At 33.9% G+C, this 18,751-nt stretch overlaps 1 protein-coding gene across 3 annotated transcripts in view; it reads left to right on the top strand.

The window, feature by feature from the left end:
• The window catches only part of ASCC3 (activating signal cointegrator 1 complex subunit 3), a 439,851-nt gene that overhangs the window by 227,643 nt on the left and 193,457 nt on the right, over positions 1-18,751 (top strand). For all 3 annotated transcript variants that reach the window (XM_077162486.1, XM_077162488.1, XM_077162487.1), the window contains one exon: positions 18,595-18,729. In XM_077162486.1, the coding sequence (XP_077018601.1) occupies positions 18,595-18,729 (135 nt within the window). The remainder of the gene's footprint in view (positions 1-18,594; positions 18,730-18,751) is intronic.

Below are 18,751 nucleotides of genomic sequence, written 5' to 3'. Positions count from 1 at the left end.
ATGGCAAATAAAATGTTCATTTCCAGATTATATAATATGCATCAAGTTAATGGCTTCTTCAGATATATGATCAGGAACCTGCTAAGTCCCAAACTGGAAAGGATTTAAGGTATTACCCTGCCTGCAAACTAAAAAAGTTTGCCTGCCTCAGACTAATTTTATTGTATATCTTATACATACACAACGACACAGCACCCCTTTTATTTATTCACAGAGGGTCTTGTGTTGGTTACCCCTCCTGAGCTTCCCATAAGGTAATGTGGTCAAAGAGCTACTTGACTGCACATGGGTTTCAGAACAGGAGGAGGTCCAAAATTAGGAAACTTAGAACCTATATAGGAGATTCTGGCACATCTGGGGAGAGGGTAGAATAGACCAGTTCATCCACCAAGAACCTTATCTTTTACTTTGAAACTTAAACAAATTCTCTCCTGGGAAAGGTCTATATCCTGGAATGTGAGCAGCTATTTCTTTGGAAGATAGGAAAGGAGTCTTGGATTTATTGTTACCCTTACTGGGGTTGTAGAGACATTTGCTATGTTTATAGGGTTTCCCTTTCCATTTTTGGAAGAGCCTGGCCATACAGGAATACTAAAAAATTCAGAGAGGATTGTATTCCAACAAGCCCTAAAGGCATGTGGAAAGGACACAGACTCTCTACTGAAATTTTCTCAGTAAGATAAGTCAAGTACTTTTTAAAAAATCAGAAAATGAAAAAAAATTTTCTATTCTTACCTACAGGGTGGGCAACGGTGGCTCAGTGGTAGAGTTCTCACCTGCTATTCCAGAGACCTGGGTTCAATTCCTGGAGCCTGCCCATGTAAAAACAAACAAACAAAAATAACTAGTTTATCCTTACCAACATTGCATACTCATTCCTTTTGTTCTATTCTCCATGGGCCCAGATCAGATTTTTTTTCTGTCTCATTTCTGCATTTTTGAGCCTGTGTGGATAGAAAACCAAAGAAATTTAAATGAATAAATGGATGGTCAAATAGCAATGTGCCCTTTTTTTTGAAGTGCAACTTTAAAGGTATAGCCATCTCAACTCTAGATTTGTAGAGTAGCCATCAGAAATTTTTTCTTTTTTTTTCATTAAAAATGCTGATTAAGGAGTATAGTACAGATTTGTGGAGAACTGAGGTATTTTTATTCATGTTTATGGAAGTGGCCTGAAAAACTGAAGGAGACAGTTAAAAGCGAAACTGAGAATTGTTTACAGTTTTGTAATTTTTCCCTTTATAGTAGTACAATTTTAATTTGGTCTAGTAAATTTGATTTAGAATATATTAGCTTAGTAGGATTTCTTCTGCTCAAATAAATATTTAAAAAGGTGTATTCTTTTAGGAGGAATCACTTAAAGTGTGTCACTTGGTAATATTAAATACACAATTGCATTTTCAGAAATTATAGTGATTATTTTCTAAAAAAAAAGATGGAAAATACCAGAAGTTTAAAAAATATATTTTGTGTTCTAGTTTTACTGAAATTAGATTCTGTAAAGAACATCTTAATGTTGAATAATAATAGGCCTTCAAATCCAGGGGCATCTGCATAAATGAAATTGTTAGTTCACTAATGAATTTTATTTGCGTAGTAATAGACTAGCTGGTCTTGCTTAATGTGCTTACAGAATAGATCCTTGCTATTTTGGGGTTGTCAGTAACAAGTGCCAATGCAATTTAGATTGTCTTGGAGGTCGGTAAAATGTTTTTCTCTATGTAATACTATAATGTAAGAAGAAGTATTCTTTTTCTATCTCATCAGCCTTCATTGGATTATGCCAGGTTTTGCAAAGAAATAAATGGATACATATTTATACTATGGGGACTAACTGGAAGCAGTCACAATAGTTGGGGTCACACCATTCTATCTTAGTCATATTTGGGATCATATTTGATTCAGCATGAATTCAGATTTCCAAATTTTTAGACTTCTTTTACTATTTTCCTTTGGTCATTAAATTGATCATTATAAGTAAGTTGGCTTAAATATATGTTCCTTAAAAATTTTACTTACATGTACATACATCTATGTAAATTTTTTTAATTAATGATACATATATTCTTTATGTAGATCTGAACTCAAAATGGAAATAGATTTCTCAACTTAGGAACTTCTAGAGAACTGGAGTGTTTCATGATTTAAAATCTCTCTAATCTGTTTATCTTGTTACGCTAAGAACTGAAATATCACCATATCCCAGTTTTATTCCCCTATCAGAAATAGAGGAAAGTAATTTGTCTGTAGCCTCTAAAGCCCCATATGTTTATTGAAAACCTGGAGCACACACTTGGAATCTGTGGCTCAGGGATCTGGCACTTTTCCTAAAGGGACCAACAGAGTGCTATTTAGTGGGTCAAGATGAGGACTATATGGTAAAGATCTTGAAATAGAATTGAGAGCCTGGACATACCCTCCAAATGTTTCTTCAACAGGCTAATCTTAATTTATATTAATCAGTAATCCCAGTTTTATTCATGACAGGTAGATCACCTGCTTTGAGAGCATAAAATTTGGAAAGTGTGGCAGAGGCAAACAATAATGTTTAAGAAATTGATATTAAAGCCTGTCTGAAATCTCCAGGGAACACAGTACCTGTTATATACTTTTCTACTTTCCCTTTTGGCATGTGATCTATATCAGGGTGATCAATCTTAATTCTATTGAACAGAATGGAGATTCTTTTAAGAAAATGAAGACAGTACTAGTAGCTAGTAATCAGCAAGTATTTATTGAATACCTACAGTTTGCCAGGGAGTATGCTGAATGCAACAGATTGTCTGCTTAATGCTGCTTAAATCTGTTAAGGAAAACAAAAGTTAATCAGATGAGTGTGCATGTAACGTAAATGTTAATCTTTGATAAATAAGCTTCCTTAGGAAGTATATAGTAGTAGAAAAGCACATAATAGGATATTAAAGATTTTACTCCTTGTTCTGTATCATTTTGTTTCTGATCAATTGAAAAGTTTGTTGGATGAATCAGAGTTTTGTTGATTGACCAAGCAGCTGATCTTTCAAGACTGGACGTATTTGAAGTAGTACTGTTAACACTAGATTTTTAAATTGCGCCCCTAGCCCCTTACCCACACATTGTCTCCATAGTGTCTACCACCATTTCAGTACTCTCTATTTTGCATTTATTGCATTTATTATGTCTCCTCCCTCTAGAATGAGGTACATATTTTTAAATATTTTGTTTATTGTCATATTCCAGTATTTAGAACAGACTTAATGTGTAATAAGCACTCAATAAATATTTGTTGAGTAAATAATCATCTATATTTATTTATTTATACTCAATAAAAGTGAGTATGTAAAGAACTTTAAGCTTCATTTGAAGAAAATTTTATTTGAAAATGTAACACATTAGGACTAAGTTCATTTTCATCTTTGATTAACAAAATCAGTACCAAAATATAGTTTAAATTAAACGGTTTCATCCTTATAGCATTAACTTTCAAAATCCAGTCTTTCAACAGCATCCTTTATGCGCTTTCTAGTTATTGTGCCCCTCACAACATCTTCTGATTCACCAGATCATCACTCTCTTTTAGTTCACATCATTGGCTTTTTGGGTGCATGGCCGGGAAATCGAACCCAGGTCTCCCACATGAAAGATGAGCATTCTCCCACTGAACCACCTGTGCACCCTTTGAATTTTTAAATAACCTATTATAATTCTGTATTCTTAATTAACTCACAAATTCCCTCCATAACTTTATTATCAGGAAGTATTACAAAATGTAGTCTTCCTTACTTGTCAAAAGTGCATTACTGTTAGACAGTATCAAGTTTTGAGCTACAGTGTTCGATTAGTTTTACAGTCTCCAAATACGATATACCCATCTTTCTCTTCTTACATTTAATTATGTTGCTTTACTGACTGCTGTTAACATTTAGTTAAAACTTCTGTTTGTGAGCCCCAGTGCACACATGAAAAAACATCTCTAAGTAAGATTGTATTTCTAATGCTCTGCATAGTGCTTATGATAGAACAGGCACTTTGAAAATGTTGTCCCCTTTTTGATAACTTAATTTTTATTTAATTTTAAACTTAAAAGTGTAATAATAACACAAGAAACTCTTGTACTTAAATTCATCAGTTGTTTATATTTTGCTCCATTTGCTTTATTATCCTCTGTATGTGTATATGTGTGTTTATCTTTAAATTTACATCTGTGGATATATATATATATATATATATATACATATATATATACACACACAAGTGTTTAACAATGAGTAGGAGGTATTGCACCCATTCATCCCTAAATATTTCAGTCTGAAATTTCTAAGAACAAGGGCAGCCCCTTAACGTCCATGACACAATTGTAAAAATCAGAAAATTTAACATTGATATGATACTGTTATCTAATTTACAGTCTATATTCATAATACTTCAGTGTCTTTCATAATTAGTATTTTATTTTTCTGGTCCAGGATCCAGTCCAGAATTACAGATTTTTTATTTTTCCTGTTTCTTTTGTCTCCTTTAATTCATACAGTTATTTAACCTATTTTGTTTTTCTTTATTTGATCTTTACATTTTTGAAGAATACAGAACACTTGTTTCATAGAAGATCTCTCAGTTTGGGTTTGTTTGAAGTTTCTTCATGATTAATTTTAGGTTATACATTTTTTACAGGAATACCATAGTGATGTGTCCTGCTCAGTACATCTTATCAGAAGGCATAAGATACTCATACATATTAGTTACATATGTAACTAATAAACTGGAGATTTGGGGGTTTTTGTTTGTTTGTTTTTGTACATGGGCAGGCACCAGGAATGTTTGGGATTTTTTTGCAATAAATAGCTTGTTCCTCAGTAGTCACCCACTAACTTTAGCATCTGTTAGTGATTTTCTAATTCTATCATTCCTACCACTGCACTATAGACAATTATTTGTGTATGTATATATTTAAATCTCTGTGAACTCAGATTCTTATTTGAGTTAAAGGGTTATAACCTTTTGAGTCTACTGCTGGATCATATTGACCCAGTTTAGCCAGTGGGAACCTCTTGTAGCTGTCTTTTTGTCCTTTTGACATGTTCCCATCATTCTTTAGGCACTTTTGTTTTGACGCAATACTATCTTCTAGGCTTACCTTGTACTTTCCTTGTTGTCAACCTGAATTAACCATCTCTTCAAGCAACCCTGTAAGAGTATTTTTTTTAATTAATGTTGTCACTGATTTTTTTTCCCAAAAATGTTATCCAGAAGTATGAAAGAGATAATTGGCTTTTAGAATTTTCACCCTATTAACCATGGCAAGTACAATTCTGGGTAATCCCTTTCCACTAGAAGAGTTCCTTTTTTTTTTTTAATTTGCATGGGCAGGCACCCGGAATCAAATCCAGGTCTCTGGCATGGCAGGCATAAATTCTGTTACTGAGCCACAGTCACACCGCTCTAGAAGATTTCTTTTTATAGTTCATATTTACAGACTGCTCCAAGGTGCTCTCAGGTTCCACATGAATTGCTGTTGTGAAATTGGTTGTTGAGAGAGGTAATATTTTTGAGATGAATAAAAGACATGAGGAAATCCACTTCAGTTGCTTTCATCTTTTGTTGTATGTTGAGCTTCTACAAAAGATTTTATTGGAAGAAAGAATTCCAGAGGCAAAAATAAAGTTTTAAGACCACTACCTGATAGCATTAGTTTTTCATAATTTACGTAAAAATTAGTAACTTATTTTCTTGTGATGATAGTAGACAGATCTTTCACATGGGGCCTGTCAGTTTAGAGGGGATTTGTTCTATATGCATTGGACCTACGAAATGGCAGTTTTCTCTTATGGGTCTGAAATACCATCTTAAACACTAATTGGATATACCAGATGAATGCAGTAGCCTTGAAGTTTACCAACATAATCCCTTTTGTTCACCAGGGAATAGTGATTCCTTCATGCACTCGAATCAGGTTTAAAGTCAAGTCTTTGCATATATGGCAAGATAACCGGTAGTCAAAAATGGTATACAAACTCCACAAATTAGGGCTGAGCCGGAAAGGAGAGGTGTACCTTTCTTGTTGTGTGTTTTCTTCACTAATTGTGAGCTTTTTGAACACAGCGACCTGGACAGGTCGTGCTGTTCTGTCCACTGACCAAAACACATAGCCCTCTGTTTGTTGATTTAGGTAAATGTTTTTTTACACGAAAAGCCATAACAAAATCAACTTTCTCATTTAAATCCTTTTTGCATAAATAATTGTTTTGTGTGTTATAGACTTGTTAACATCAAATATAATATAAAGAAGAGTAGAATCTATAGTCATATATACATGTCTTGAAATAAATTCATATTGTGATGCAAATATTCTGTCAGAACAATTTGAATCATTGCCATAAATACTATTAGATTTATCAGCTGCTTGAAATTCAAGATGGATAATCCTCCTGTTTTTTTTCCCTTTAATTATAGATATAGATATACTTACTAAATCACGTATTTTCATCATCTGCTCGGATCTCTAATGATTTATTTCAATGGAAAAAAAATATTTTAAAGGCAGCTTTTAATAGACTATGATTATATTTATTTGGTCATGAATCTAGGAAAGCATCCTTATTTAAATATGGGAAAACTGTGCCTAATCATATGTCCAAATTCATACATCTAATAAGCTTCCACACTGAGACTTGAACTTTATTTTCTTCACTTCCTTTTCAGTATTTCCCCCCACACACACAACACTGGCATTTTATTTAACTAGTTATTGCTTTGCAAATAGGAGAGAATGCAGAAAAATATCTTTAAATCCCCCCGAAAAAGTCTTTTGCCAAAGAAGTCATCTGTAGTATGCACAGAAATTTTGTAGCAACTCAATAATTTTTGATGATATAGTTTTTTAAAAATCACTATCTTTTTGTGAAGTTTATGATTTTTCATTTGTTAATTATGTATTTTTTAACATTTAAAAAATCCTCCATCCTATTATATGTCTTTTTTTTAATGTAAATCTAGCTTTTTAAATGTAAGGCTTGGAAAGTGGATACCAGATTCTAGGGAAGCTAGAAAACAATAGTATTAAAAACTGGTTGAAGCTTCCGGGCCAAGATGGTGGCTTAACAATATGCACATTTTAGTTCATCCTGCAAAACAACTACTAAATAACCAGAAACAGTACAGAACAGCTCCTGGGGCCACATCAATGACTGGACACACAGTGTACCCCAGTCTGGATCATCTGGACTGGCTGCAAGCCCCCCCAGAACTGTGAGTACCCCAAGCCGCGGCAGCCAGTGCCCCTCCCCCACAGGCTACTTCCCAGAGGGGAAAGGAAAGAGACTTTACCAGAAGCAGGGGCTGAGCCCAACCAAATGCCAATTGTGGAATTAATTAACAAATTCTGACTACTGAAAATAGGCCCCCAATTCAGGTGAACCTGGTCAAAGCAGAGGTTGCTCATTTTTGCCCTGGCACCAAGGGGACAGGGCTGACAGGAAAAAAAAAAGAGAAGGAAACAAAGGTTTTTGTGTCTGTGTTTCTGTGGAGGTTTGGCTGCCTTTGGATACAGCGGCAGGGCTTCTCAGGCTGCAACTGCCCCAGGCATAGGCAGAAACAAGCATGTTTGAGGGCTTTTCTGGAGCCTGTGCCTTCCCCAGGGGAGGGGTGAAGCCCAACTCAGGTGGAATCCCTCCCTCAAGGAATTCAGACACCAGGGCTTGGTAATTTGAAGCCTTTAAAACCAGCCTACAACCTCTCCTCTGTCTCTACCACACCCCCAGCAGGGAGAGTCTGCCAAAGTTAAAGGTACCACATCATTTTATGCTGGTGGGACCTGCAGGCAGACAAGCACCACACACTGGGCAGGATAAGAAAAACAGAGCCCAGAGACTTCACAGGAAAGTCTTTCAACCTGCTGGGTCTCACCCTCAGGGAAAACCGACACAGGTGACTCTTTCTTCCTGATAGGAGGTCAGATTGGTCTGGGAAAATCCGGCTGGAGTCCATAATACCTACGTAGACCCTCCTAAGGGTTGGGGAAAAGGCACCATACAAGCAGGGCAAGAAACAGGAAAACAAGAATGAAAAATTCTCCTTTGTTAAACAAAACCTAAGCTAGAGGTCCAGAAAAAGCTGAACTGAATGTCAAAGAACAGAGAGACAACAAATTCATCCAGCAAGAAAACCCTAGGTAAAAGAAGTGAAAGCAATCTCCAGAATAAACTAATTAAGGTAATTAAATGCCTAGATGCCAGCAAAAAATAACATCACACTAGGAAAATTGAAGATATGGCCCAAAGGAACAAACCAACAATTCAAATGAAATACAGGAGCTGAAACAATTAATTCAGAATATACGAACAGACATGGAAAACCTCATCAAAAACCAAATCAATGAATTGAGGGAGGTTATAAAGAAGGCAAGGAATGAACAAAAAGAAGAAATCAAAAGCCTAGAAAAACAAATCACAGAACTTATGGGAATGAAAGGCACAGTAGAAGAAATGAAAAAACAATGGAAACCTACAAGGGTAGATTTCAAGAGGCAGAACATAGGATTAGTAAACTGGAGAAGGGAACATCTGAAATCTGACAAGAAAAAGAAAATATAGGGAAAAATATGAGCAGGAACTCAGGGAATTGAATTACAATATGAAGCACATGAATATACATGTTGTGGGTGTCCCAAAAGGAAAAGAGAAGGGAAAAGGAGAAAAACTAATGGAGGAAATTATCACTGAAAAGTTCCCAACTCTTATAAAAGACTTAAAATTACAGATCCAAGAAGTACAGCGTACCCCAAACAGAATAGATCCAAACAGATGTACTCCAAGACATTTACTAATCAGAATGTCAGAAGTCAAAGAGAAACAGAAAATCTTGAAAGCAGGAAGAAAAAAGCAATCCATCACATACAAGGAAAGCCCAATAAGACTATGTGGAGGCAAGAAGACACTGGGATGATATATTTAAATTATTAAAAGAGAAAAACTGCCAACCAAGAATTCTATATCCGCAAAATTGTCCTTCAAAAATGAGGGAGAAATTAAAGCATTTTCAGACAAAAAATCCCTGAGAGAATTTGTGATCAAGAGACCAGCTTTGCAAGAAATACTAAAGGGAGCACCATTGACAGATACGAAAAGACAGAAGAGAGAGGTGTGGAGAAGAGTGTAGAAAGAAAGACTATGAGTGAAGGTAAAAGGAAAGAAAATTAGATATGACATATAAAATCCAAAAGGCAAAATGGTAGAAGCAAGTACTACCCATGCAGTAGTAACACTAAATGTTAATGGATTGAACTCCCCAATCAAAAGACATAGACTGGCAGAATGGATTAAAAAACAGGACCCATCTATATGCTGTCTCTCTTCAAAGCACATGAGGGCAAGGACACAAACGGACATTTGCACACCAATGTATATAGCAGCATTATTTACAATTACCAAGAGATGGAAACAGCCAAAATGTCCATCAACAAATGAGTGGATAAACAAACTGTGGCATATGCATATGATGGAATATTATGCAGCTGTAAGACAGAATAAAGTTATGAAGTATGTAACAACATGGATGGACCTTGAGGACATTATGCTGAGTGAGATTAGCCAAAAACAAAAGGACAAATACTGTATGATCTCACTGATATGAACTGACATTAGTGAATATGCTTGGAATATTTTGTTGGTAACAGAGACCATCAGGAGATAGAAATAAGTAAGATATTGGGTAATTGAAGCTGAAGGGATACAGATTGTGCAACAGGACTGAATATAAAAACTCAGAAATGGACAGCACAACACTACCTAACTAATACAATTATGTTAAAACACTGAATGAAGCTGCATGTGAGAATGATAGAGGGAGGAGGGCTTGGGTCATAAATGAAATCACAAAGAAAGATAGACGATAGAAATTGAGATGGTATAATCTAGGAATGCCTAGAGTGTATAATGATAGTGACTAAATGTACAAATTTAAAAAAATGTTTTAGCATGAGGAAGAACGAAGGAATGTCATTACTGCAGAGTGCGCAAAATGGATGGTAATTAATATTTTAAAATTTTAACTTCTGTGTGAGACTAAAGCAAAAAATGTTTATTTGGTACAAAATTTATATTTTGATTAGTGCATTTCCTAATATAACTTATGTAGATAGTTGGTTGAACAACATAAGTACATGGAACCGCGGGTAGGATGTGAAATTTTGTTGGTTTGTCCAGTGATGCCCTGATGAATCCCAGAGTGATTTAATCAGTGAGTGGAAAAGTATTTGCAAAGTCCCCTTCAGGGAATGGTGAGAACGGGGGAAATTCAACTCCCCAAGTTGAACTCTTGATATTCTCACAAGCAGTGTGGACAACCAAAGCTATAAGCTGAACCCCCAGTCTTGGAGTTTGTTCATATGAAACAACCCCACAAAGGATAGGTCAAGCCTACTTAAAGTTAGACCTAAGAGTCACCCCCAAGAGAACCTCTTTTGTTGGTCAGATGTGGCCTCTCTCTCCAGCCAACACAACAAGCAAACTCACCACCCTCCCCCATCTACGTGGGCCATGACTCCCAGGGGTATGGACCTTCCTGGCAACATGGGACAGAAATCTTACAATGAGCTGAGACTCAGCATCAAGGGATGGAGGAAAACCCTAGAATGAGCTGAGACCCAGCATCAAGGGATTGAGATAACCTTCTTGACCAAAAGGGGGAAGAGTGAAATGAAACCAAGTATCAATGGCTGAGAGATTCCAAACAGAGTCAAGAGGTTATCCTGGAGGTTATTCTTATGCATTAAGTAGATATCGCCTTGTTATCCAAGATATAATGGATAGGCGGGAGGGAACTGCCTGCAAATGTAGAGCTGTGTTCCAGTAGCCATGTTTCTTGATGATGATTGTATAATGATACAGCTGTAACAGTGTGACTGTGTGATTGTGAAAACCTTGTGTCTGATGCTCCTTTTATCTACCTTGTCAACAGACGAGTAAAACATATGGAATAAATATAAATAATAGGAGGAACAAATGTTAAAATAAACTTAGTTTGAAATGCTAGTGATCAATGAAAGGGAGGGATAAGGGGTATGGTATGTATAATTTGTTTTCTTTTTTTTCTGTTTTTGTTTTATTTTTCTGTTGTCTTTTTATTTCTTTTTCTGAATTGATGCAAATGTTCTGAGAAGTGGTCATGGTGATGAACATGCAACTATGTGATGATATTGGGAATTACTGATTATATCTGTAGAACGGAATAATCATATGTTAAGAATGTTTGCGTTTCTTGTATTTTTTTTAATGTAAAAATTAATTAAAAAAAAAAAAAACTGGTTGAGAACTGGTGCTATTTAGCTCCGGAAAGAGAAGTCATAGCGTAGATTTGATTGCAGTTTTCAAGCATTTGAAGAATTCTTTTTGAAGAAGTCTTTATGTTATATAGATATTCTGGCATTTGGTGAGAATTTTTTGGATTGGTCTAGATTGCCAAGAAATTTTTCTAAAAAATTAGCTTGAGTATCTTTTAAATTTGTTTGTTAAAGTAATTATGAGGAAATAGAATTTGCATTCCTGATTATATATCTTTTCTTTTTAATATTACGAAACGAAGTGAAATGATATTTTCTGTGCTCAACATTATAATTTTGACATAAAATTATCTATAGCATATGGCCGTATTGTTAGTGATTTTTATTAATAATTTAATTTTATCAGTAATATGAAGGAATTGCAAGAATGAGTTCAGATCTCAATGCTATTTTAAACAATTAATTGAATGCATAAATGTACATAGTTCACATGTAAAACAGGGCCTGAATTAAGAATTTGTTAAAAAAAAATTGGATGACATAAGTTATAATAATTGTACTATGAGTGCTGATTACCTTGAAAAGACCTGCATTCTTAAGAAAGTATCATTTTCACTATAAAAGGGAAGATGCACTCAAAATATATCCCATTTTAAAATAATACTGGAAGAAAACTATTTTTGTTCTACTTTTGTGAAGACTGCTGGTAAATAGCTATTTCATGCTTTTCAGTCTTTTGATGAATTGATTGTAAGTAATGTGTTATACGGAGGGCTTAACCAAAAAATATGACAATATATATTTTTTCCTATTGTGATACATAATGTACACTATGCCCTGGTAGTTTTTTAAATTATGCATATTGGTAACATGAATCTTTTAGGTTTGAAATGTAAAATATTGTGAATTTCTTTTAACCAAAAATGGCAGTTAAAGCTCCCCACAACCCACACACAGAAACTGATAAATATTAAAACATTTCCTTTAGAACAGTCGATGCAGAATATGTTTCACATTCAAGGTAGTGCCCTAAATATAAGTCAATGCTAACAGAATCTGTTTATCACTTAAAAGCTTAGATTTCTTGAGAAGTACACATTTCAGCGTGAAAGTCCACTGCTGACTCTGAACTGCAGACTGTAGATCTAAGTACACATTCTGGAGCTGCAGAGTCACTTCATTCTACTCCAGATTACTTTCCTTGGCTTATTTGTGTATTTTAATGCATGATGACTAGTCTGAATTATCAGTTTTCCCAAATTGCTTGGACAGGTTAAATTAACTCCATTTGAGCTAATTTATATTTTCCTGGTATATCTGATAAATGTTTGTCTAGATCTTTAGGTGAGAAAAAAAGCTTAAGTAATTTAGTTGTGGCCAAGAATATCTGATAATAAAAGCAAGTTGTTACATGCTAATTGTTACACCCATGATTAATAAAATAGAGGAGTTTAAAAATTATCATTCTTTTTAGTATTTTTATTGATGTAATATAAATGTAGTAGTGTCAAGTTTTCTGCTGTTACAGAAAAATAAAAATGCTTTCTTTGTGCTTGTCCATCAGTAGTGCAGTGTTTTGGTTAATGAATTTGATTAGTTTGATTCATTGTGAATGTAAGTAGTTTTAATTTGGAAACTATTTTTGAATTCAAGTCCAGAATTTTGATTCTGTTCTTTTTTTTAAGGCTCTCTCAGAATAGCTCCTTTTATGAGTTGTTTCTTTTTAAAAACACAAATTTTCAACCTTGAATGGCATCAAATACATCTTTTCATATGTTTACGGCTGTTTAAATTTCTTGGTCTATAAATTGCCCAGAGGCCACAGAAAAAATGCTGACAGGTATAGAAAAATTAACTTCATCTGTACTGAATAAAATATCATACATCTAATAAATGTAAATTAAAATCCAACAATAAAATAGACAGAATGTTCAGAATAGGAATGTAGTTCAATGAATATCATGTACATTTAAGACATTTAACTTCTATGGCTTTATCCTACAAATAAATTCACAAGCCTGTGGTATGATGTATATGTTTATTTATTACTACATTACTTTTAATAACAAAAGATTTGAAGTAACATAAATGTCCATCCATCAGACATATGTTATTTTGTTAAAGGTTGAATAAGTATTTATATGAAGTATGGTTTTCCATACAGTGAAATACTGTGCAGTTGTCAAAAATGAATGAAGAAATTATGTTCTCGTGTGTAATGATCTTCAAAATAATATGTTTTTTTGTTTGTTATGCTACTATGTGGTATGAAGGATATTAAAATTAGGAATATGGATTTGCTTCTATATATGTATAAACTCAAAGAATACATAAGAAATGTGGTTATCTGGTAGGGGCAGTATGGTATGTTTTTTCAATTTCTTCTTTTTGAACCAAGGAAATCTATTACATTGTCAAAATTAATGTTTCAAGGAAACAGAATTGTACTGTAATAAACAACTGCTAGTATTTCTTGATCATTTACTATGTGCCAGCTCCTGTTCCCAGTACTTTATTTATATTATATTGTCAAAATCTCACAATATCTCTATGAGTTAGGACTGTTGTTATTTTATATAGATAGAAGACAAAATGCAAATTTTTTGAACAGCAGTAATTACCTTTGTTAGCTATCGTAGGTTGGTGTTTGGCCTCAGTGAGTTTGAGTGAACATTTACTGAAAACAGAAAAAAAAAAAAACACTGAGTATAAGCTGTATGCTCGGGCCTCCTTGCTCAACACTAAAGAGGTCAGATAATTAAATAAGGCTATTCCAATAATATTTGGAAACTTCTGTGATAGGGAGAGGTACTAGAAAAGCAAGAAGTATAGGCCCAAATATACCAATTATTTTTTTTTTATTCCCGTCTCATCTAGCACAACTTCTTTACAACAGTTGTCAAAGGATAAGTGTTTTAAATTATTTTATGTGGTATTACATATACACACACATGCATAAATAAGGAATAAGTGAAGAGCTATCAATTTATAACAGTCATTTACTGATGTAATCATTTAGTCTTTTAAGATAAATTTATTTTATTTGTGTTTATTACTCTAGTAATGATGCTGATACTTTGAGTCTCTGCATTATTTTATTACAAAGGTTCCTGGACAAGGAGTATCAATTTCTTCATGGAGCTTGTTGGAAATGCAAAATCTTGGCTTGTCGAGACCTACTGAATCAGAAAGAGGTGGAGGAAAACAGCAAATTATGTTTTTGACAAGCCTTCTGGGTGATTTTGATTGATTCTAAAAGTTGTGAGCCATTGCTTTATGAAATGCAGTGATTTCACTAACATTTTCTCTCTCAAACCTCATCCTAATCATGTTGTGGGGGAAATAACCAAAGAGATTAAATAGTTTGTTCTAAATCATACTGCTATTTAATAATATTTTAAAACAGTTTCTAGTATTTTTCAGATTATCTGTCCTTCTTTCCTTTGAAAATACTCTGGAAAAATATCAGTTACTAAGTATTTCAGTTTTTTTTATTATTATCTGCACTTTTACTCTTTCATAAAGTTTAGTCAGCATCTCAAATAAAGAATGCTTTCTTTCACAGGTCAAACACACCCAGATCATGTCAAGTCAAAATAATTCACAGCTTAAGCACAAATATAAGTAGTTTTATAGAACTGCTCAGATTTACCAACATCATTGACTTGAATCTACTATTTTAATATTGTTTTAATGAAACATAGACATTTAACTGCTGTTGAGTTGGCAACAGTATTCCTAAGATTAATTTGGAGTTACATCTGCCAAATGAAACAGTGCTGTCCTTTCTGATAGCTACCATTTTAATGCATATCTGTTTAAATTAGTTAACCAAATTAACAAACCATAAAAGCAAATATGTTTATAGAGACCCAAAACCTTGTAATGATTTCTTATTGGGGCCTCCAGACAGAAAACTCTTAATAAGAAAGTTTGTGTTACTGAACTAGACATGATGGAGCCTTTAATAAAAAGAAATTGCTACTTTAAGTTGTAACTAATATTTCTCTTGGCTGCTGTAGAAAATGATTTCCAAAATGATTAATTGACACATCAGACTGAAATAATTAATGAAGATTTAGGGTCATATTTTATTTTCCCTTATGTTCTTCTGTCTGTTATTTAAACGGGATTTGCAAAGTATGGCATTTGAACTATAGAGAATATAAAGTTGGCTGCTTATAAAACCCTAATCCAGATGGGAAATGTTCTTGAGACTATAATGGCTATACAAATTAAAATTTCCTGATATTTTATATATTCAGGTAAATAAGGTTAGGTTATTAGAAAAAAGCTTTTAACATCTCTTTGTAGTTTATTTTTCCTTTTAACCTGACCATAATTTAGGAAAGGAAAATGAAATTGGTGGTAATTATTAGCTAATTTCATGTGGTAGGACCGTGGCCATCTCAGAAGTTGTTAATAATTCATTTCCTAGATCCCACCCCAAGCTATTTTTACTTTGTTTTTAGAGGAGTACTCATAATCTGTATTTTAACAAGTACCACGAGTGATTCTGATGAAGTGATTCTGGGCCTTAGTGTAAGAAACCTTGCAAGAGAAAGTACTTCTTCTTGCCAAACCACTAAAAATACCAAGGCTAAATATTATGAATACTGCCATAGCCTCCTCCATGCGGCCTACTCCCTGATTCTAGAGCCAGATAAGGCTGATTAACATTATGATTTTGTCTAACTGTAGCAGCTGTATTCCACTCTGAAGCCTGGGCAGATGTTTATCATTATATTCTAGTGCATAATACAGTGTCTTTCATATAATGGATATTCTGTAAATATCTTGGGATGGATGAATGTGTGAGACTCACTAGTTCCATGTTCAGAGTTCCCTCCTTTATCCACACCTTATCCCTCCCTTGGTTCATTGCCTAAATTGTCTCCAGTTGTATTTCCATCCTTTTAAGTGTTCATGTCATTCATGAAAGGGATTATGTCTTGACTATTTTTACATCTCTCCTTTTTATATAATATTTTGCACATAGGTGTTCAGTAAATATTTATCAAATTAAAAAAATAGTTTGTGCTTATTTAATCCATCAACTAGATTCTTATCTCCATGAAGGTAGGGACCTTGTTCTTCTTTTCATAGCAGTTTTTCTCAGGGATTAATAGTGACTGTATGCTCAGAAACATATTTAAATGTTTAATACAAATTAATTAGTGAATAATAAGTAATTCATTGAAATTCATATTTTCTTTAATTTAAATGTTGAGGTTATTAGGTGTTTTGTGTGAAAAAATTTATTTTTATATAAGAGAAAAATTCTATCTTGCCCATTAAAAAGAAGCTCATAGTAGAAATGCCTCTTCTTTTTTCAGAAGACAATATGGTAAAGTTTGACAGATTCAGAACTGCTGAAGCTTCAACAGGACATTATGGTTTGGAGTTAGATCTAACTTAGTGTTAGATAGCTTGTATCTGTAATTATGAAAAAATCATGATGGACCTAAATGACCGTCCCTTAAAGTCCTGGGGTAAAATCGTTTTTCCATGAAAGCTAATGAACCTGTTAAAATCAAAAGATATGTTGTCTTTTTTTTGTTGCAAATGAGGAAAATAGAAGCTTTCCAAATTCCTGTGAAACTTTCTGTAATAAATTATATTAGTGTATTCCTTAATAAATATTTGTTCTTTTCAAAACATGTTAGTATCAGCAAATAAATTAGAGCTCCCACAGTGTGAAATCTCAAGCTTTATGCCCTTGATGACTGTGGCTAACTTACGTTAAATTTATCCAGGTGACTTGCAGTGCTTTTTTTTGTTTTGTTTTCTCTAAATGCTTTGCATGTTTTTCCTTGAGGAACTTCTGGTTTTCTCCAAATCATCTGCTATCCTTTACTTTGAATATACAGTAAAGAAATGTCAGTTACTTGAACTTCTAGTCTCTGTTAACTGAGATTTTACTCTATTATGAATTTTAATCAGCTTCCCATACTGGAACATTTTCTTTGAGAAGTATCTAGGCATAAGATTACTAAGTGTTAAATATATAATATGTACTCTATGTAACTCTGTCACCGTATTTCCTTTTTGGTGAAATCCCAGGCTTTCTTCCCCTTTTCACTTTTCTACATCATCAAAATGATCCTCTCTTTTACGTAGATCAGCTGAACCTGAGCCTTTCAGTTCCCTTACTAGAAACAGTTATTTGCACATCATCCTAAATGTGTAGCCTGGAAACAACACCAAAGTCCTAATTTCCAGGTAAAAAAAAAGGGGGGGGGCATAATTAACAGAAGAGTATGGAAGGTATTGAGAAGATAGGCTGAAATTAGGACCTCCATATTGCTGAGACCTAAGATCTGAAAGCTTTAGAGGTATCAATTTGATTGGAAGCTGAAGTTAGCAGAATTTATCTCTTAAGTCATCCATATCAACCACGTTGTTTGTTTTAAGATTGTATTTTGCGGATTGATAAAAATGGCAAAGTTGTCTATAGATGCGTTTACTCATTCCATATAAGATTGGAAAAAAATCAGTTCTTCATAGGATAAAATTATTTTTATCACAGTAATAACTCTTTGAGAAAGCTGAGGTTTGAGGTGATTATGGGAGGATGTGGAAGTAAAAGAAATCTCACAAGGTGAGAAACAGGCATAGACAGGCAGCACCTTCAGGCTAACCACCCCGTTATTTTATTTTCTTCAATTACATTTGCACTCTTGTCTGGTGACTGGCCCTGAAGTACATTTTTTTTCACTTATCCTTGACAAAGATTCAGGCAAAAGACTTCCCCAAATTCAAATTTTTACAGTCAACTTGTGAATAATAATAGCACAGGGAAATCTACCACATACAAAAAAAATTCCAGCTACTACTCCAAAAGCATTTCATCTCCAGCAGTCCCGAAACTCTTTATTATAAATGGCTGTTCTTAGATGTGCTGTTATAGTTCAGGGAAGAGTGTTTTTGTTCAGAGTTCTCTAAACATTTTTATAGTCCTGGAAATTTCACTGCATGTGATAATCTTCTAAGAAGAAGTAGGACACCTGTATTTTGTTTATACTCTGTCTAAATGTTTGTACTAATGGGCCATGTCTTCAAAAGAGAAATGTGCAAATTAAACTTCAGATTTTTAGGATTAATTAATTTCAATCTAATAACAGTGTAATAATAAATAAAGCCATGTTATTGAAATTTATTTTACTTGCTTTTTTGTTACATATACTTTGTTCTAAAATAATGAAATTCTGGAAAGTCCATAAACTGGAAGTTTTGTCTTGAATAATAATCATCTTTTTATATAGGGTGATTTCCAGACCAGTATTAAACTGTCATTTAATGAATTTGAATATTAACTGAACAGCTTTCCTTTATTTTAGGTGATGGTGTTTGTACATGCTCGAAATGCCACTGTAAAAACAGCTAAGTCTCTAATAGAAAGAGCAAAATATAATGGCCAGATTTCCTACTTCTTGCCAACCCAAGGACCTGATTATGGACTTGCAGAAAAACAGGTAGGAGAAACATACAAACAAG

This window comes from Tamandua tetradactyla, chromosome 5 (assembly GCF_023851605.1).
Source record: "Tamandua tetradactyla isolate mTamTet1 chromosome 5, mTamTet1.pri, whole genome shotgun sequence".
NCBI classification, from domain to species: domain Eukaryota; kingdom Metazoa; phylum Chordata; class Mammalia; order Pilosa; family Myrmecophagidae; genus Tamandua; species Tamandua tetradactyla.
This window is presented reverse-complemented; position numbering and strand designations above follow the sequence as displayed.